Source organism: Hypomesus transpacificus, chromosome 9 (genome assembly GCF_021917145.1).
Source record: "Hypomesus transpacificus isolate Combined female chromosome 9, fHypTra1, whole genome shotgun sequence".
NCBI classification, from domain to species: Eukaryota; Metazoa; Chordata; class Actinopteri; order Osmeriformes; family Osmeridae; genus Hypomesus; species Hypomesus transpacificus.
In genome coordinates this window covers 14,552,996-14,575,203 of record NC_061068.1, presented here as the reverse complement: position 1 = coordinate 14,575,203, position 22,208 = coordinate 14,552,996, and the positions used below count along the sequence as shown (strand labels likewise).

Here is a 22,208-nt window from a genome sequence, read left to right as displayed (position 1 = left end):
TTGTATTGATTGTCTTACTATTTAGATAATAAACTATTATTGTGCATTTTGACGTTACTTGTTCTCTTTGAAACGTATCTATCAAGCTACGGCGGTGAAAACTTTGATCTAGTCTGGTTGTTGCGGCTAACTGATTATAAACATAGACTTTTGGAGTAGGTTTTAACTTAAGGGCTCTGAGTCACTTACAGTGGATCTCCACGCTCCGAAGGAATTTACCGGAGCCTCTGAGTGATCGATTACATATCCTACTAGGTCTACTATGGTCAAATCCATATTATAGTAGAGATAAACGACTGTTTAGTGAACACGCATACTTTAGGGTCGGTGCTCTGATAAAAGGAGAAAAGCTAGTGTTTTTTCCCGGGAACATTTCAGACGATCTGTAAGAGGGCATAGAACAGCACCCGGGCCATTTTCAACCCAACCAATGTTACATACCCTATTCGGAGACCTTAAGGAACAGTGTGAAATACCCAAAAAACCCAGTCAATTGCCCCTTTAAGCGGTTCCATAAAGGCCAATTTCAGCTCATGCAGTCCTACTAATTCAAGTCAGATTTTCGTAGTCAAGCTAATTGCGCGTGCACCCTATTTTTTAACAGCACGAGAGGTAAATCATGGATCATACAATCCACCACGGCAAAAGCAATGCACACGGCCACATGACTTCTTCCAGAAAGAACGTCCCCTTTAAATCGTGTACAATGACAGCTCCCTCATCCACCGCTTCAATCAAAGTAAAATGACACGTCATGATTGACGTCATGAACGATAAGACCTTCGTTGATTAAAAAATACCATGTAAACTCATCTAAATGGACTTTTTTGACATAGTTTAAAATAGCCTACTATTAATTACAATATTATCCAGTAGCCTAGTGCTAACTTTTTAACATGGGTTTTGTGTCGGGGAAATGGAGGGCGGATTTAGGTTTGTTTTGCAATTGTAGGCTACTGTTAACATTTATATTGCTATGATAATTATACTCGATAATTTAGATTGAGATGTAGGCCTATGCCTGATGCCTAAACATTTGAAATCACAAACTAACATCCATACATTTAGCGTTAACGTCTACGGTGTAGCCTATCAAAGCATTGTTCATCATTGTTTAATGCATTAGGCTAAATGTTGTAGCCTATGTAGGCTATTTACGTTGATTTTCTATCAATGTTGAACTGATGAGAATAAGAAAATGAGAATATACGTGGTAAATCATCGTCTTCCCGTTGGGTCAGTGTTACAGGGACGTCTGGGCACCAAGTCACGCTAAGCCTGACAGTTAGTCTGACCCTGACCAGACTAGTTTCGTAGCCTAAGTTGCCATAGTAACCGAGTTCGAACTACGTTGAGCTACCCAGATAGCAGCTGATTCCGCGCCGGATCTGGCTGAGTTCCGGCAGATCCGCGTAACAGTCGCATCCGTTTTGCGGATCCGTTCCAGATCTGATACAAATGCTACATTCAAAGTATCATTTTACGGAACTGGCCCGTTTTTGGAACGGATTCGGACATTTCTCTATCATTAATTTTACACTCAAATTTGCTCAGTCTATTTTCGTCATTGACGACGTCTTAATCGAGTTTCAAACACCTTTCACACATTCCCAGACATGAAAAGTATTGGACATCGAGTGTTTAAAAGACAGCTTGCATATTTAATAGTCTACCTACGTTAATAACATTGTCATTTAGCCGACTCTTATCCAGTAATAACCTGTGTCATCGGAACATTTTCCTTAACCCTCATTGTGTGCTACACTTTGTATTGTAAGACAATGTCAATGGTCACACTCATAGGCCTACCTGCATTCATTGCCTTCACCCTGATATACACAAGGCCAATTATACACCATTCTACCCCATAATACAACATCAGAAACCACGGTTGGCAAACTCGGTGCAGCCACATGTAGGTGGTTAAACAAACAATAACACACAATTAGCACCACAATGTGTGATTAAAAAGTCAGTTTATGTATAATGGCCAAGACTACAACTTAAGGCCACTTAGGGTCTGCTATACAGACTTAAAACTGTCTATGTCTATAACTACCTGACGCGCTTTCTTCTACCTTACGCCGCTCCGTAGCTGGCAGTTGAAATTACAGACTCCTTGTTGTCCGTGTTTTGATGGCCCTTTATTGATCACAATGTTCTTCCATTGAACATGCAAGTACATGTGTCCATCAAGCTCCATCAACAAACATTTTTACATTCCCATGAGTGATGCGGTGTGTGCAAATTGATGCGAAATATAAACCAATGAAAATGGCTCTTACATAAGGGATGCAAAACCTGTGCAATATCAAGCCAGTCAACTGCATTAAACTTGTAAGATGGCAGATTTATTGACAGTCTGAACTAACAAACATGAATGTGCATATTCCAGGAGGGATATCCTTAGCGGAGCTTATGAGAGAAGCCCTCTGGAAATTGTAATGAGGATGTGCAATTATAATAGGGAGGCTATATGGATTGATAACATTGGATAGTCAGTGACACACCAGCCAGGTTGTCACCAAATTGCCTACCGTGCTAAAAAAACATTTACATAACTTTGAAAAACATTTACGTAACCAAGCACGACTACACCATCTGATTTCACTTTGTGGCTCCCGTTTAATAAAGAGCAGCAATTCAATTGTAAAATCAGCTGGTATAGTGGTTGTTTGAATGAAAACCCACACCCTCTTGGCACTTAATTGCTGTACACAATTGACAAATGAGTAGAAACAACAGCTATATTTGTGGAATGGAGAATGGTTGTTATAGCAGGAAGTGAGAAGAAGCACACAGAAGTCCCCAACACTGTTGATGATGGGCAGCAGATCACCAGGAAGAATCTTCAACGCTCTGCTCACTGGAAAATAAAAGTAGTAAGTACATTTAGTCATTTAGCAGATGCTCTTACAGAAACAGCCAAGAAAATTAAACTCATCTTGCTACAGAACCATGTTAAATATTTGCCCATTACATGCTAAATAAGAGTCACCATAAACAACAACCCACTGGCAATCAGAACATAACATTAGAAGAGGAGGAGTAATCCAACAGGCCTACTCTGGTAATTAAGGAGGTCTTTAGTTGGTTAAATAGCCGAGCTAACTCATGACTTAAAGGTATTTTTGACATAATTTGACATTTGCTGTTAGACTTTTAGAAGTGCATGGCAACTATCAGTTAAGCATTTACTTTTGCAGTATACCGATAGACCTCGTATATTACTTTACATCCCAAACTGTATATAAAAACAACGTTAAACCGGTACAAACAAGTACTGTAAATGTTTTTGTCCAGTTATAATCAACAAGGGGCAAGCTGATCGCACGAGATGGCTGTCTCGTGAATTTGTGGCTAAACATTCGGACACAAACCGTTATTTGTGGCAGTTAGAGGACACCAGCAAACTAGGTGGTCTAACGATACAGTACCAGCTTTTGAAAAGTAACGTTGAGTAAGTAGATAGAAGTTTATAATATTATTGTAACTAAAAATGACTTAATGTAAGTGTACATCTCATTATACAGTGCGTATACTAGCTGCTGTAGCTAGATGGCGCTAGCAATATAGCTACATCGAATACGATCCAGTGGTGTGCTCTGTTAAATTGTTAGAGCTAAGCTAACGCTATTTCTACTGGCCGGGCATGCCTCTTTATGGATAGACCTGTAGCTACCAACTTGTTATATGTATATATACATAGTAATTACCGATTGGTTTGTCCATTCTACAATTTTAAAAGCTATTGTAAAACCACGACTGGAAGAACTGCTATAAAATAAACCAGTAGCTATAGTGCTAGCTCGAGCTACTAATGTACTGTTAGCTCTAGCTTTGTCTACTGTAGCTCGGTCCTACTAACGGAACATTAGCCAGATATGCCATAGTTAGCAAGCTACGACACAAACGTAACAAATACACTGTGTTCCATCATTTTAATTAAATATGACTTGTTGCACATGTTATTTATATTATTATATTATCACGCTTACCTCGATGTTGAACAGTTCTCTTCAACGTCGCTGTCCGTTGCTCATTTGTAGCTCTACAGTCCTACAGTACAGTAGGATCTTTAGCCAGACAGGATATGGATGAGCATTGGCAACGGCAACTGTCAATTACTTGAAATGACCATTCAGAAGCAAGTTGTCGCTTGTGAATAGCTAGTTTTCAGAGTCAATCGGCCAATCAAAAATCATGCACTTTCCATTGTATTTTATTATTTCACCATATAATTTGAAACGGCATTTAATTAGTTGATTCTGATCTGAGAAATAATATCTGATCGTATTCATTTGTTAAAACAATAATAATCTTAATCATGTAAAAAATGTTCTTTCAGTTTGAGGTTTATCTGGAATACTGTAACAGAAAGGAGTCACACATCACGTCTTCAGCACAACAGGAAGGTGAGTCAAACACACAAACATACAATGTGTTACAATATTTATGGGTATAAGGAGTAAAAAGTTAACTTGTTTAGTTGTTTTTGTATTAACTTTGTTGTTATTCAGATAAATGTCTGATACACACACATATACAGTGGAAAATAAATAAATAAAGATCAGTAGAGGGCTGGGGTTAAACCCCAGATGGACCCTAAAACATGTATTTCTGTCAGAATCTATTTTAGAGAGAAGATGAAAAGGAGGCAACCTCCATTAACAGACTCCGGAGTCAGGCAGAGGGCACGCTTTGCATTAGAAAAACGACTCCATGACATTGCAGACGACTCTCATTTAACAGAACAGGCGGTAGAAAACAGGGCAGACCCATGTGACAACACCAATGACAGCGATGGCAACCATGATTGTGACTCTAGCGTTACTCCTCAAGTGGAGGATGACAATTCAGATGACCATCACACAGACATAGAATGGGGGGGAGAAGAAATGGTTTCAGAGTCTGATGATGACACTGATGAAGAGCATGTGAGCCTTTTGGACAGCTTAGCCAATTGGGCTGTACAGTTCAGTATTTCTTTGGTCGCGCTCACAGCCCTCCTTACCCTGTTGAGGGTGTACCACCCAGAACTGCCAAAAGATGCTAGGACTGTCCTCAAAACAGAAATTAATTACAAAATACAAGAAAAATGTGGTGGGTTGTATCATTATACAGGTATCTTGGCAGCGCTTCGTAACACCTTATCTCAACATATACGCAATGTTGCTGATGGCTTTAAATTCAAGCTGCAGATTAATATTGATGGGTTACCACTGTTTAAAAGCACAAATATTCAGTTTTGGCCTATTTTAGGACTTCTGTTAAGTGTTCCAATGAAGGAACCTGTTGTCATAGGCATTTTTTGTGGCAGTAAAAAACCTTATCCAGCTGAAGAATTTTTGCGAGACTTCACATGTGAGTTACAACAGCTACAGAGAGGTTTTGATTTCAGTGGGAAAAAAGTGTTCCTTGAACTGGTTTCTGTTGTGTGTGATACACCTGCTAGGGCATTTGTAAAAAACACAAAGGCTCACAATGGATATCACGGATGTGATAAATGTTCCCAGCCAGGTGTTTACATTAACAGACGAATGACTTACCCTTTAAATAATTACATGTTACGGACTGACTCATCATTTTCAGAGAGAGCTGATGAGGATCATCACCATGAAGGACCTCATGGATTTTCTAATTTAGATGTTGGTATGGTAACTCGGTTTCCCCTTGATTACATGCACCTTGCATGTTTAGGTGTAATGCGACGATTGCTAAACATTTGGCTGAGGGGCCCTCTGATGTTTCGTTTGTCCTCTAGTCTTGTTGACAGGATTTCAGAAAGTCTAACTCAGATGCGTAGGTATATACCAGTAGAGTTTGCAAGGAAACCCCGATCCCTTCGAGAATTAGATCGTTGGAAAGTTACAGAGTTCAGACAATTTCTCTTGTATACAGGCCCTGTTGTTCTGGAACCATATTTAGACAGTAATTTATATAACAACTTTATGTTGTTATCTACAGGTATTTCCATCCTTGTCAGTCCACAGCTAGTCCATATGTATAGTACATATGCAAACACACTGCTCTCCACATTTGTTAGTCATTTTGGGGAGCTGTACGGCAGAGATGCCTTAGTGTATAATGTCCATTCCTTGGTCCACCTGTCTGCAGATGCAGATGTGCATGGTTGTTTGGACACTATCTCTGCTTTTCCATTTGAAAATTACCTTCATAAACTGAAGAGGTGTGTTAGAAAGCCTGAATTTCCTCTTGCTCAGGTAGTACGAAGGTTATCAGAGGTTCAAAAGATCTGCAGCATTGGTTGTCGTGAGGGTCTAAGAAGGCAACATTATGTTGGACCTGTTCCTGATGGCCTTCAAGCTGAAGCACAGTACAGAGAGCTACATACTAAAGAATGGACAGTGAAAGTTTCCACAGGCGATAATGTTTTTGCTATAGGCAGAGATATCTGTGTTTTACATAACATCACTCAATCTGTGGAAGGAATTTATGTAGTATTCAAAGTTTTCTCAAAAATTGAAAGGTTCTTTAACTATCCTATGGGCTCAGATTTTCTTAGAACATGTATTGTGTCTCAACCAACAGGACCTTTTAAGGTAGCTAAAGTGTCAGACATTTCCTTTAAGTGTGTCCTCTTACCTTATAAAGATAAGTTTGTTGTCATGCCTTTTTTACACATGCATAGTGACAGGGCATAGTTGGAGTGGTGGGTATAAGGAGGGAGGGTGGGGAGTTTGAGTAGTGGGAGACCAATGACTAATAATAAGACAAATGACTGCCAGACTAACAGAAAAACAGCACATTTACTCCAAATGAAAAAGGGCCCAGAAAGGGTTCTGGATACTTGTGAATTTTAATGATGTAAGTATCTTTAACGAAAATGGTTGGTAAGACATACAGAAACTAACTACAATAAGTGCACTCAGAACGTGTTGAAAGTCAGACTATAACAACAATACAAACGACTACAAAGAAAGACAATTAATGAATGGAAAACATTTTGGGTTATTATTTCCAAAGAAATTATGAAATAATGCTCATTTTAATCCGTAGTATTTTCTTTTTCAGATGTATATAGTTGTGGAATTTACTGAAACAAAAACAGTAAACATTATATCAGACTCGTGGTTTGAAGATGGTGTGACTTGGTGGCCAAACTACAAAAGTGATGAACGCATCAATAGAGCTGTCCAAAAACGGGAGGATCCAGGACCAGACTGGAAACAGTATGATGTTCGAGTCCTCTTTAGAGCTGGTACGGAACCATTTAGAAAGTTAACTTAATAAGGCATTGAAATTATTAAATCATTAAATATTTGAAAGTTTATATTTAATTATTTACTAATAATTCAGATTTTCAAAACTTATCAGGTGACTACATGAAGGCAAAAGAAAAGCTGAGGGTTTCACTGATCTGTAACACGTCAGAGTTACAAACTGATGACGAGGAACAAGTAATTATGAAGAAAAGAAAAAGTAAGCCAAGGTAAGAGAAAATCTGAGGGATCTGTAACACTTAAGAGTTACAAACAGATGATGTTTTTAATAAGGATAAGTAATTAGCCAATGTTGTTCAATTCTAAACTAGTTTTTATGTTGCACATACCAGGTTGTTAGCTGTTTTGCTTTGCTTGTTAGGATCATTTTTGGTGATACAGACTCTGACAGTGAGGCAGATGAGAGGAACAAGAGAAGACGCACCTCCACTCCATTGCCTCCTATTCCTCCACCCACTCTCAATGTAGTTTGCCAGACCACTACTAGACCTCTGCCAGGCCAGAGGCATACTACAGCTCCTGCACCACTTGTCCCTAGCCCTCCACCTTACATGCTTCCAAGTCCTCCACACCACTTCTCTGCTGGACATCGTCCAGATTTGAGGAGGCAATCTGACCGTGCTTGTGACACAGGTAGGCCTACTTCAAAAAAACAATTTCATATCACAGGTCTTATCAAATGGCTTTGTTCTTAATGTGCTCAATTTACCTACCTGTCCTCAGCTCCAATGTCACTGGTTGACACCCCTACGCGTCTGCCCTCAAGTCCTGTGTGGCGGATCTCTGCCACCCCTCTGTCAGAAAATGGCCAAGACCACCTTTTCGTTCCTAGCTTTAGACTGGGGAAGACCGGCACTGGACCTGTTCCTTGCTCTGGTACAATCATTTTAAAACAGACTGTGACCATATAAATGGTTAAATAAGTCAATATGAAAAAATATTTCTACTTACATTATGTGCTCTTTGAAACTATATTCAGGGGTGTCAAACCCTGGTCCTCGAGGGCCGCTGTCCTGCATGTTTTAGATGTTTCCCTGCTCCAACACACCTGATTCAATTAAATGGGTTGTTATAACGACCATTCATTCGAATCAGGTGAGCTGGATCAGGGAAACATCTAAAACATGCAGGACAGCGGCCCTCGAGGACCAGGGTTTGACACCCCTAATATATATCATACTTCATATGATAGATAAATAAATGATGAAGAGAGGAATAGCATGTAACAGCTAAAAGTAACACTTTTAATTGTTTCTTAACTATTTCTGTAGCGGCTCAGCTGCACATCCTGACCCTGCTGGAACACATCAAGCAGCAACAAATGCAACTTGCTGCTGCTGTCAACAGTCTTGCTGCAAGAGTGGGTACAGAAACTCCAGTGGCTGAGATGCCGGACAATATGAGTTTCCCACTGGCCACCATGTCTGAAGTGGAGGAGTTGGAGGAGTGGCTGAAAGACTCAAGGAATTCTCATGCTAAGCAAAACATGGTATAAAGCCAACAACTTCATTGTCTTTTTACATCATCACCTTTAAGGCGACATCCATCACTGCTGTTTAGTCTACTGGGTGTTAATATTGTTTAGCTGGTGTTGAGTGCAGGGTTCTGTTCAGATAAACCCAGCATTTGATGCAGAATTGCAAACTTCATAGAGTTCACAAAACAACATTTTTAGACCTGATTTCATGAGCCAACAAAACTGTGCATAATTGTAGCAAATATTTTGTCTTTTGATCAAGAAGAAACCTTTTTTTATCTTGTCAGATTTCTGCGCTTGGTGCAGTAGGAGGACAGAACACCAAGAGAATATCCTGGAATGTTCTATCAAAGATTTTCTCTGACACAGTGGCCAAAAGAATTAATTGGAAAGGAGTAAATGGCAAAAAATGTTTCAAAGAAATGCTCACGAGAACTCTATTAATCAGTAAGTATTGTAAAATACAGTGAAGTAGCTGTCAAAACAATGGAGCAGTGGTTCTCAAACCTGTCCTCAGGGACCACCTGTCCTGCATGTTTTAGATGTTTCCCTGCTCCAACACACCTGATTCAAATGCATGTTCGTAAACAGGCTTCTACAGAGCAAGATAACGACCTATTCATTTGAATCAGGTTTGTTAGAGCAGGGAAACATCTAAGACATGCAGGACAGGTGGTCCCTTAGGACAGGTTTGAGAACCACTGCAATGAAGAATTAGCTGGAATAAGTGGAACATTCAGAATATCTGTTAGTGACAGTTTTATTAAGTGATGGACAAACTCCCTCAACAGAAGCTGTAAGGAAGAATCATCAGAGTGCACCGGACAGTGAGATTGACTCTTGCGCCATAAGATGGTTCAACCTGGCATCTGACAGGGGAGGCGGCCGCAAAGACAGGGCGATGGCCAAGGAGACCTCTTAGTTTGTGTCTTCTGTCTAACTCATTGTTCATTCCTGTTTTATGTGTGCATTTAGTATTGTTAAAGTGAATCATTAAACTAGGACATGGTTTTCTTCCTCTTATGCATTTGATTTGATTTAATAAAAGATTTGTATTTTTTATTATTTGTATTTTTATACATTTGTGTTTTTTGTTATGTTAAAATTTGAGAATGTACATATATTTAAACTAATGGCTTGAAAATTAATAAAAGTATTTTATTTGAAAATCTTCATGTTTTTTTTTCTTACTGAGAACTATATTGAGCGTGAACTAACATATATGGGGAATATAACCGAAATATTCGTTGCCGTTTTGGAACTGGCCCAGTGTCGGTCCGGATGTGAACCACATCCGTAAAACGGATCCGCGCCGGTATTGGCCCATTGTGCCGTTGGACACCGGCCCGAGTCCGTTTTACGGATCTGGCCCAGACTTTATGGAGGCTCTGGCCCGGATCTGGGCCAGATGATTTTTGCTATCTGGGTAGCTTTATGGAACCGAATGAACAAGAAATGAGTCCGACTAACTGACATAGGCTAAGTCTGGCTTATTCGGTAAACTCGCTTTATGGAACAGGCCTCTGATGTAAAAACTAGAGCCTCAAGTAAATAAACAAGAAGCTAGCTAACGTTCTACTGCTAACAATGCTAGCTGGTCGGTTTTGCAGGGAAAAATAGTACTGACTGTAAAATTCATCACACGACTGAATTCTAAAGGCCATACGCTTTTAAATAAAGTATAGCAAATGCATATGCCCTGCAGTGAAATCGTTAGTACATCTTATGTTTGTGGCTAATGTAGCCTAATGCCTGCTTATCGCAGCACAGCAGAGCGCAGGGCAGCGATCTGACCGGCAAACTATAATTATCTAAACACTTAAAAGTCGTTTTCAAGCCATCAAACAGAAAGCCTAGTGGAAAATTGAAGCTGCTTGTCTCTACATTGTGTAGAAATCTGAAGCAGCATGCCAATTGGTTTTAAAACGTTCTTTCCAAAGCATTCACCAGCAGCAACAGATCTGCATCACGCGAACTTGGGTTTGATGATCGCAACGTCACGCGATGACGAAACATACGTTGCCGCTACGTCTTTGGCGACGTTGCGGGACCGTGCATCTGTGGGGCGCCAGTAGGTTGCCGCAACGTAATCTTGTGACGTTGCCAGTCCGTAACCGCGACGTTGTGGCAACGTTAATTTTCCGACGTTGCCAGTCCGTAACCGCAACGTCATGGCAACGTTATTTTCCGACGTTGCCAGTCCGTAACCGCAACCTCCTAGCAACGTAATTTTCTGACGTTGCCAGTCCGTAACCGCGACGTCGTCGCAACGGTATTTTCCGACGTTGCCAGTCGGTAACCGCGACCTCCTAGCAACGTTGTTTTGGGATGTTGCCAGTCCGTAACCGCGACGTTGTGGCAACGTTAATTTTCCGACGTTGCCAGTCCGTAACCGCGACGTCATGGCAACGTTATTTTCCGACGTTGCCATACCGTAACCGCAACCTCCCAGCAACGTAATTTTCTGACGTTGCCAGTCCGTAACCGCGACGTCGTCGCAACGTTATTTTCCGACGTTGCCAGTCGGTAACCGCGACCTCCTAGCAACGTTGTTTTGTGACGTTGCTAGTCCGTAACTGCGACGTTAATAATTTACTTAATTATGAAGTAACCTATATTTCATATGCAGACCTCATTTGCCCTGAAGGCTACTTGTTTTGGTATAATAGATAGCCAACGTTAGGAGGAATATGTTTGAGTGATGTGTAGCCTGACTCAAGCTAAATCATAAACGAGGCAGCATTTCAGAATCAGAAAGTGTTTTAATCCCCATGAAAGTTTGCACAGACAAGGAATTTCCTTTGGCAGGAAGGTATATACATTCAACATATAGGAATCCTAAATATGTGGTCTACCTATACTAAAGGGGAGTCAGATGGCTGATCGGTTAGGGAATCAGGCTATTAAATCAGAAGGTTGCCAAATGATGTGTCCTTGGGCAAGGCACTTCACCTCACTTTCCTCCAGGGAATATCCCTGTACTTACTGTAAGTTGCACTGGATAAGAGCGTCTGCTAAAATGACAATGCACAAAGTATGCATGTAAAATTTACAATAAAAACTAAAATGGCCAAAATATATACATACGTGATAAAAAGTGCCACTGCAAAACAAACACTGCAAAGAAAAAAACACTGCAAAACAAAAGTGCCAAACAAACAAAGTGCAAAAAATGAATTAAAATCTTCTTCCAGTCCCTGCTACGAGTCCTGTCTGTTGGCCCTGACAAGGAAGCACAAAATAAGTTAGTGTTCGATTAACATAATCGCACGTGTGAAAAGGGGCTATACAAGTCAAAAATCTCATCTAAAATAATATACATCATCAATTAAAATATTATGTGATTCTAGATTTGTGTGTTTCCTCTATGCGGAGCTCCACAGTTTTCTCTCCCAGTCCCGTCTTCCACTTCATCACAGCGTCTGGAATTAGAAGTCATGAACTTATTGTCAGCACCAATGTGAACGTTGAATGCGTGTAAGCCATAGTTTATGGGATCTCCAAACACTTACCACTCTCTTTCACTACTCCAGCACCTTAAGGCACTCCTCAAGGTCTTGGAGTTCAGCCTGTGTTTGGGCCACCTGTAGGTCCATCACTGGCACCTCTTCAGTGTGTCTGCCCTGTGGTCGCCTGAACAGGAGAGCCTCTCGCTGGTTCTCTTCCAATGTCTCCATCTTCCGGAGCATAACCTGTAATGTGTCTGTAATTAAAGACAAGTAAAACAAGTTTACAAGAGTTTGCATGATTGGCATACACTGTGGTTCTTCTAGATTAGCTGTAACATTGATGGACATAACAAATGTTACCTTGATTGGTCTTTGCCCAAGATGGTACAGCTAAATGGGGTATACAAAGCATTAGTAAGACAACATTTGTTGTTTTGACAAATATGTTTCCCCCCGAGATCAGAACAACTTAAGTATGCCTTACAATTAGGTATGCCCTACAATGGCAATGGTTTGAGTGTTTTTTTTTGTCTTATATTTGCACTTGCCTGGCTGCCAGCTGTTTTCCGGGGCCCCCTATGGGTTCTCCTCCACCAGACCAGAGTTGACACCTAGAGGTATGGCATCTGGTGATGCAAACGTTTTAAGTCATACTTTTGCTTCAAAGCAAGCATAGCCTTCAGGGTTGCCATTGCTCATACAATTATTGTCACTGTTATAAACGGTCATTCATTACTTTACCATAATTTCCAAGGGACACAGTACTTGTGATGGTGTTCGGATCACCTGTACAGAAATGAAAGTGGAATGTAGTTAGCGTACATAGTATTAGTATTAGTATATTGATATTGGAGTAGCATCGCACATATGTGATCGTTCGAAAGCAGAGCCCCACAGCGTAGCGTCGCACATGTGTGATTCTGAACATTCCAACCAACTATTTTCCGATGGGCAGAAACTGTAGGATAAACACTACAGTATGGCTTCAAAATGTACAATTAGTAGGCTGACAAGTAACACTAGCAAGTAGTAGCATTGGTACGAGTATTATCTTAGGTTGCTAGGTAACGGAAGCTAATTAAAGCTACATAGCTTTCGTTTTGGAAAAATCACTCACGTACTCTGGTGAAAGTGTCTGAAATATTTAGAACTCACGCATCTAAAGGTTAAAATGAATAAACTTATCCAAAAACAAATGTCATGTACAAATTGGAAGAATTAGTGACATGATACTTTTACAGACGCCATTGCTGAGCATGCCATGACCGACTGTGAACGTGATCAGCCACGCGCTAGCGTCTTTGAAAATTCAGGGCTAGCTAGCTAAATAAACTATTTTGGGACAAGGTTTCCTAACAGTTTTCATTCTGTCTTATCTCGATGAAAACCACCAACAACTGCAAAGAAAGACGTTAGCATTTTGAATTTGTTGGTAAACCATCCACGAGACGTCCCGGCCCGTGAGCTCAGTCTTTGGCTGTGGTGGTGCGATCTGCTATATCTTTCGATGTGTTAAACTTCTGTAGCCTACCCAATATGAACAGACATTAAAACAAGTGATCTAATGTATGTATACCATAACCAACATTATCAGATAAGAGAAAATAGCACTGAGTAGGATGAATCAGTCAATTAAGATTGTAAGAGTAGCCTACAAGTGCTCTGGATTTACAAGATATATGTTTTATATATGTTTTTATATATATACTTGTTTTGTAACTAAGAGGGATTATGATGTGCCCATTGCTGTTATGATTATTTTATTTACATGATGACACTGCAGTGTATTTTACATTGGGAAAATCTATATTTTAGGCCTGTATTTTAATGCCATACGTATAATCCAGTACTGTGTCACAAGTAGCACAGGGGATATTTTACAAACGCATTTACAAATGCACAAGAATTTGTTTTCCACTCATGGACTCTGTCACTAATAGCCTATAATCTTTACATGTATTCTCAAGTACTTTGGACCACAATCATTCTTAATGTAGAGATATTGATCTACTGTAAAACTGGTATTAGCCTAATAAAATGTACATTTATGTTTCCAGTTTCAAGTTCCTGGGTGTCCACATCTCTGAGGAGCTCTCCTGGTCTTCCTGAGGAGAGCCTGCAGAGGACCCTAACCACTGACTGGTTGCCACTGAATCTTGGGAGGCAGTACAGGACTCTTTGCTCCTTCACCAACAGTCACAGACCTGGCACACACAAAATTATACCCAAACCACATCCCTAGTCACTTTTTATTTACATGTAAATTATATTCATATTTTGCACTGCACATAGTTGTGTACTTACAGTATATGTATATTGGTATGCAAACTAGGGGTGGAACGGTAGGTACACTGAAGTCACGGTTCGGTTCATACCGAAGGCCGACGGGTCCTCTATCTCTCGTGGGTCACCACCACTCGCCATACTCGTCCATAGTGCTGCTAGCTAGCCTATCTCTGACTCGCGGCGGCACCAATTGGAGCTTCAGAGCTACAGATTAGATGTCCCTAAAGAACACGAGTATCTAACAGTAGTTCCGCATTACATTCATTACTTTGCACGCAAGTTTTATTTATTTTTATACCATGAACCGTATTCTCCGTGTAATTTCATGCACCGAACCGTGACGCCCGTGCCGTACGGTTCGGTACGAATACATGTACCGTTCCACCCCAAATGCAAACCATATGTATAATACTGCACATACCGTAACATCTATGCAATTCTGGTCTGAATTAGTTATTTAATGTTTTGGTACTTTATTAATGGAGCAAGCTATCATAATTCCTCACTTGTTCATATACTCTCTCCTTCAGTCAAGTTGTAGAAACCTGGTGCCATGGTTGTAGAAAGCAAGCCTATGAGAAATGATCTTGTATTAGAATACACAAAATTCACATATGTAGAATTGGCTGCAAATGATCATTTGTGTGGTTCATGCTTTTACCTGGTCTCGGAGCAGTAAAGGGAGAGCACCATGCTCCTTGAAAGAGATGGTATGGGCAGGAAAGAACCCACTGGTCCAGAATGTAAAATTGGATTATGTAGGCTAGCAGGGAATGTTCATGGCCAGGAGTCTGAAGTCCTAGATGTGTCCACTGCCAGCTGTGACGCTTCAGTGGGGGGCTTGCATAGATCATGTTGAAACCATATCTACACATACTTTCTTACGTGTTTGTTTATGGACAGCCCTTTGAGCTGCAAACTCTGCATGAAAATGTACTGTATAAAATTATTCAGCAATTTCTATAGTTGCTTTATATGAGGATTCTGATGTATTCTTCGTCAAAATGACAATTAGCTTCATTAAGGAAGAACTGAGATTCTTTGATGAATTGTGTTAGTAAATGCAACACATTTGGATCACATTAACACTGAACAAAATAATTAAAACACACATTTGCATTGTGTGTGATTACACAGCGTTGGTCTGCTATACAGAGAATGCCTGCTTAATATTACACATCACCAATGATTGTTTCTGTTCTTGTTGATAGTAAATAAATAATTATATTTTCAGTTCAGTGTCTCATTTATTAAATCTACACATTTTTCTGCAGATGAGAACATTGATGGCTATGCTGGGGCAGAGTTGGAAATAGCAATGGCATTCAACCACATTTCCAAAAAAGTTGGATGTTGTGTGAAATAAAGTACACAGAATACAATGATTAGCAAATTTAATAAACCTATGTTATTTACAGAACATAGAATGTTTAAACTGATGAAATGTATCATTTTAAGTAGATAAGGTAGTTTTGAATGTGATGGCAGCAACACGTACGTCTCAAAAGGTTTTGACAAATTTACCACTGCAGCACATGTGCATCATGAGCATCCCCTCTTATTTGAATAACAGTCGGGCCAGTTAACTATCACCTGAATCGGCCCAAGCTCAATACCCGCATCTTCGACAGAGTTCATACCACCGAAATCGGGCCAGACTCGGGCCAATGCCGTCGGCCGAGTCCGATTCTCAGCCGATTGTCCCGACATTCTGTCGGAATCGGCCCGATTCCTCCCTGCTAGCTGGGCATTTGTGCCAAACTTTTTAGATTTAGTGTTTCCTTCTTTCATTGTAATATCTTACCTCCGCACGTGCAATTGATTTCATAGCACACTTACATGATGTAATTTATTTTATGCTATAAACATGTATTTATATTGTTTTATTTTGTGCATCCATTGTAAAGTTTTCATGTGGATGTTGGTACACAGTGCTGCAAAAGAATATCCAACGTCGAAGGTTAACAACGGCAGTTAATTAAGAAGACACCTGCGAAAACTCTAGCCGCCTCGTGCTACCAGAACATGGGGTTGGTAACACCTAGCCTACAACTACAAAAGGTACATAAAAATGTGTCTGTTTGCCGAAAGCAGTTGAAACGATTTTGTTTTGATGGCTGGAATTGGGAAGGTTAAAAAAAGTGTTTTTGTTTGTTACAGAAGTATGTGCAATAGCCAACGTCGAAGTTCAACGGCAGCACCTAATACAGAAGACACCAGATTTTGGTTGGCCCCACGAAATCTCACTCCAAGGTTTTTTGCAAATTTGGCAGCCCTGTTCTTATTTCCGTGAAAACGATACAGAAAATACAAGCCTATTTGATAGAACTGCATAGCACAATGGAAAAAAACACAATGTTAATGTAAACATAGCAAACACCCCTTACAGAGGTGTACACGAAGCAACGTATGGTGAAATAGGGTACTGTAATGACCGTTGTTGTTTTGTGGTTCGGCAGCGTCATTGCGGGGAGTGGGGTACGTGCAGTTGGGAGCTGCTCGATGGGGAAGTTTGGTGCAACACGCTGTTAAAAAGAGCATCATTTTCGTGATATTTGCGAATAATTCTACACGTTTGGTTTCCCTTTGGAAAACGTAGTGAGGTATTATGTACTGTGCTAAACTTGTTACATTTGGTGTTTCCTTCTTTCATTATAATATCTTACCTCCGCACGGGCAATTGATTTCATTGCTATAGCACACTTATCGCTACATGATGTAATTTATGTTCTATAAACATGTAGTATTTATATTGTTTTATTTTGTGCATCCTTTGTAACGTTTTACAGTGGATGTTGGTACACAGTGCTTCAAAAGAATAGCCAACGTCGAAGTTCAACAACGGCAGTTAATTAAGAAGACACCTGTGAAAACTCTAGCCGCCTCCTGCTACCAAAACATGGGGTTGGTAACACCTACAACTAGAAAAGGTACATTAAAATGTGTCTGTTTGCTGAAAGCAGTTGAAACGATTTTGTTTTGACGGCTTGAATAGTGAGGAAGGTTTAAAAACGTATTTTTTTGTTATAGAAGTATGTGCAATAGCCAACGTCGAAGTTCAACGGCTGCAGCTAATACAGAAGACACGCGTGAAAACTCTGCCTCCTTGTGCTACCAAAACAAGGGGTTGGTAACACCTACAACTAGAAAAAGGTACATTTCCTGAAGAAAATGTGTGATTGCTGAAAGCAGTTGAAACAATTTAGTTTTGGTGACTCGAATAGTGAAGGAGGTTCAAAAGTTTTCAATATATAGAAGTATGTGCAATAAACGGTGTGAACATAAGCAATTCTAGGTTTTAAAACTGGGAGTGGTAAGGGTAGTGAAATTTGCTTACATGCAGCAATGCGGGTTTTTCGTCAATATTGCAAACCATTTAAAAATGGGCATGGTAGAGACATGCATTTCATACATGCTCTGTATTCAATGTTCCTTACTGCTACATTTCGAATGGCAAGACATGGACTGTAAAGGCTTTCTTTTTCCCCTTGAGCAAAATGTCAGGACATTTTAATAAAAGCCATTCTGGACTTTTACCGTAGAAACACTATCACTGCAGTTACCTTTCACAAGATCAAGTTTCCATGAGCGATGCTGTAGCAGTTATGAGTTTGGAGAACCCTATGTAATCAGAAGCACTGTTATCAAGTAACTAGAAAAGGTATATTTACTGAGGAAAATGTGTTTGCTGAAAGCAGTTAAACAGTTTTATGATGGCTTGAATAGTAAATGTTTAAAACATTTTACCAACTAAAAGTATGTCGGCAATAACGTTGGAATGGTGTTTTTAAAAACACAAATGTTTTTTTAATTTTGTATCTGGCATTGTTATGCATTGCAATATTTTTGTTGGGTGAAAATAGTGTTATTTAATTTAGTACATTTTAAAGCATTATAAGTATTTAAGATTGAGAAACAGAAATGTTTTTGAAGTTGGAACAGTGTTAGAGCTCTCTAGTTTGAAAAACTAGCAAATATAGTGATGAAAAGAGTAAATACTGTCACACAGACTCAACCATTTAACTAGAAACAAAACAATTGTTATTTGCGTGTATTTTGTGATGTAAAGAGTAATAGATTGGAACAGTCTTTTATTACCCCACCCCAGCATGGACAAGAGGATCCTCTTGAATGAGTTGTGCTTTTGTGTATATTTTTGTATGTGCCGGAATTTGTAAGCCTACATTGATAACATTTGTACAGAAAATATGAAAGCGTGTAATATATTAAATGTGTCTTACAATGCAGTAGATTGGATTGTGAGAACTGTAATAGGCCTGCAAAACACCTGAATGGACCAAATGCTGAGTATTTTTCTCGGTGGTGATGGATTGGATCAGCTGTGTAAAACCTCTACAATGTAACTAGTTTAAGATGGGCTTGCTTGTGTTAAACAACAGATCCTCGTTGAAGTACCACAGACAATGACTGGGTGGTGAACCAAAATCTCCATAGAGTCCAAGAGGTTACGCAGGTTTGGCAAGAATTGAGTCAGGCTGTAATCTGGTGGTCTGTAAAGGGTTGCAATTAATGCCCTTACAGGGGATTCCACTTTAAGGACAAGAAACTAGGTCGGTTACACTCTGCATGTATTGCACAACGTGCTTTAAGGTGTTTTTTAACATACATAGCTACTCTGCCACCATTTCTGTTGGAAAAATGCTAATTATTTGTGTAAGACTACCTGTTGCCCTTAAACATCATATAGCCACCGAGTTGGAGATTCTCAGCGACAACCGATCCTGACAAGTGAGTTTCTGTGAAACGTTGGCAAGGGTCAGTTCATGATGAACTCTTGACATCATTGATATGAGATTGGAGTCCCTCTGTATTGTAGTGCATGACAGTTAGCTTTGGTGTCTGGCGCGTTGTTTTTGCATCCTTTAAATGTGGTATAACGTTGTCCATCGTGGCTCTTCTCATGCTTTCCACAGTGGTTGAGATGTCAGGATCGGCATATTTTCTTATCAAAATCAGTGATGTGCAATCCACCAAGTGAGGTTGATCGGCTGAGTGCTGCATATGACATTCGCTTACATGACACAACTGCAGATGTGGTTGTCATCCCTTGAACCTTGTGTATGGTGCATGCAAATGCTAGTTTCATGGAGAACTGATAATGAACCGTACAATTTCTTCTCAATCGTTCCTCAGCTATATCTATGTACACCAAGTTCTCAGGTTCCCCAGGTATTTTATTTCGGTGTCTGCCCAGCACCCGAATGGTCTAGTTCTAAACCAACAACAGTCATGCCATCTTGGACACAAGTAACTTTTCTAGATATCTTGCCAAATGAGCCGTTCACCAATCCATCCTCCACATGTATGTTTCTGGTGAGAATTACACAAACACCAATTGTAGTCTGTAGAGTATCAAGTAGATCTCTGATAGAATTTATATTTCTGTCAGAAGGCAGGCCGGAAGGATGTACGACAATGGAAAAAGGTTCACTTTGTTAGATACGTTCAGATCATGTGACCGTCCACGGCAGACTGGTCAGCATTAGTGGAGCAACTGTCTCCCTGACGTTCGTATGTTAGCTGGACATGTTGAAACATCATTCCACGTCTATATTCGTTCTTTAAGGGGCCTCACTCTGACCTTGACCTCATGCAGACACGTGTCATGTATACAGAAACTCTGCATCAATCTCCTTTGTGACCTTTAAATGGTGATGCTTGTCTCTGCATCTGGCCTGTTTGTGGATCCTTTTTGTAATCCTCTGCGTTTACAATTTCAGTATATAGAGCAGAAAGGATGGCTTTGTGTTGGTCCACCTACTTGTTTGTAGGAAAAATATGCAGTATATCCTTTGAGAAATCTGTCGAGTCAATCATAGCCTGGCAAATTAGTTCCTCGTCTGTCACTGAGATTCTGTTCAACAGTTCTGCAAAAGCGACATTGTGTCTCGCATAATTTCTGTAAGCGTGATCATCTGAAATAGATCTTGCCAGAAGTCAAGGATGTGCTCCTCAAATACACACAAAGGTTTAGCCTTTCCAAATGGTGGCAGCTGATAGAAGTCTCCCACTGCTAGTACAGAAAGGATGGAATGTTTCTTTCCTGAAATGTTGAAGGCTGCGGTGCCAGTAAAAGTAGTCAACAGAACAGTGGGCATAAACATGTCACTCCTCACAGACTCGGAAGTTTGCAGAGTATCTTTGAGGCCTCTGTGCGGACGCACTTCATAAGGTGTGATTTGCCAGTGCCAGCGCCACCGGTTACAAAGTAGAAAAACTGATCAGGATTTTGACCACAAACGCTTTTGTGCACTAGTGTCGGACTGTATAAAATACACAGACTTGTTTGGTTCAGGCTTTGGTACATCTTTTGCATTACTGCTAGGCTTATTTGGGGAGCTTCCATTGCAGCTGTACCTCCCTGTGGCATTAGAGCTATATTCAGCTATATACAACATCATCTTGTTTATGTTCATCAGTGTGTATTTTCAGTTCTGAAATGCTTTCCAACTGACCCAACTCTATTGCTGGAGCCAAGGTTGTCCACGCATCCTCAATGGGTCCATTTTGTTCAAACTCCTCAATGGCCTTGTCTATTGCCGTGTTGTGCGTTTCGTACTAAGCCCTGTTCACGTTGACTATCAAGCACAGACTGTTGGTACTCTGTTCCTGGAAGCTGCACAGAGGCGCCAGTTAAAAATGATTCATAAGTTGGGGAACATTCCGTTTTTAGCTGCAAGTCTGAGTGATAGGGAAGTTATAGTTTGAGTAACGTGCTGTAAAACTTATCTGGGTGCTTTTGCTGTAAAAATGGGCATATCTAATGTTTGCTGGTTTCACATGTGTTCGTTTTTGAATGGCTCCCATGTCATTTTGAAGGGACAATACATGTTTCCCATTACTTTGTCTTGAGTACATTAATCTTGTAGGTTGAAGCAAACTCTGCCATGCACATAGTTTCAAATTCAATTCCTTCTGGCCTGGCATTGTATTTATGTGTCAGTCCTGGCATCCACAAATACTCAGAATTGGGTGTTTTGTTATGTTGACTGCTCATCAGAGGAATCGTTTTTTGCGCATTGTCATCAGTCAGTCTGAACACAACACTGTACATGACTTAAGCTTCAAACTGCATGTGCGGGTAAACGGCATCTTGAGCACTGACCTTTCTGTTTTTAGAGTATGCTTGCATGATCTGTTTTATTTATTCATGGTCAGTTGTGTTGGCGTGACCCGTGACCCTTTCATAATCGTTTTGAGGTATTCACCCATCTCGTGTTCAGCCTTTGAAATGTAGGATAGAATGTACATGACACAGCAGTATGGATTCTCATGTATTGAGTCCATGTTGGCATTCCATGCTCCAAGCAAGGGTAGATTAAATTCATTCACCCAACCGTCCTTTTGGATCACGCTTCATGACCACCACGCTGAAGTTGGTCAGTGACTCTACACATTGTTCATGTTCATCATATCAAGTCGCACTGTGCGAGCAACTGTGCAGTGTTTTCAAAGGATTGGTTAGGATCTCCCTCAGCAAATCCCTCACTGGCTTTAACTTCATTTAGGCTTTGTCTTGGGTAAGTTCTCCTCAAATGCCAATGCATTTTGGATCCATACCAACAATTGAATATGAGGACTCCCTCTTGCTTGGTACTCAAGACAAAATAGTCAACCAAGTGTCCTAGGGGCTGTGCAGGTGACATGAGCAAGTCCCTCATTAAACCCTTAGTTCGTTTTACCAAAATGCCCATGGTTGTCACTGGGCTGCTTATTGTCTTATGTTGCATT

General features: G+C 40.3%; 2 protein-coding genes and 1 long non-coding RNA gene across 5 annotated transcripts in view; 1 reads left to right on the top strand and 2 right to left on the bottom strand.

The window, feature by feature from the left end:
• LOC124471292 (NACHT, LRR and PYD domains-containing protein 12-like) overlaps window positions 1-22,208 on the bottom strand; it is a 1,476,309-nt gene that overhangs the window by 1,328,888 nt on the left and 125,213 nt on the right. The window lies entirely within an intron of this gene.
• LOC124471402 lies at window positions 2,126-6,455 on the bottom strand. Its single transcript, XR_006956534.1, has 2 exons — window positions 3,999-6,455; window positions 2,126-2,866 (listed from the first exon to the last, which is right to left on the bottom strand). It is a non-coding gene; the product is annotated as an uncharacterized LOC124471402 (long non-coding RNA).
• On the top strand, window positions 2,766-9,808 carry LOC124471370. Of its 3 annotated transcripts, XM_047025859.1 has the most exons (5): window positions 2,766-2,882; window positions 4,349-4,415; window positions 8,516-8,733; window positions 9,009-9,168; window positions 9,513-9,793. In XM_047025859.1, the coding sequence occupies exons 1-5, from the start codon at window positions 2,766-2,768 to the stop codon at window positions 9,641-9,643; spliced, it is 693 nt and encodes a 230-aa protein (XP_046881815.1). In that variant the 3' UTR covers window positions 9,644-9,793. The 3 variants fall into 3 exon arrangements, with proteins under 3 accessions (XP_046881815.1, XP_046881817.1, XP_046881816.1); XM_047025861.1 differs by lacking the exon at window positions 9,009-9,168 and having other exon boundaries at window positions 9,513-9,792; XM_047025860.1 differs by lacking the exons at window positions 2,766-2,882; window positions 4,349-4,415; window positions 9,009-9,168 and adding exons at window positions 6,545-7,877; window positions 7,968-8,120 and having other exon boundaries at window positions 9,513-9,808.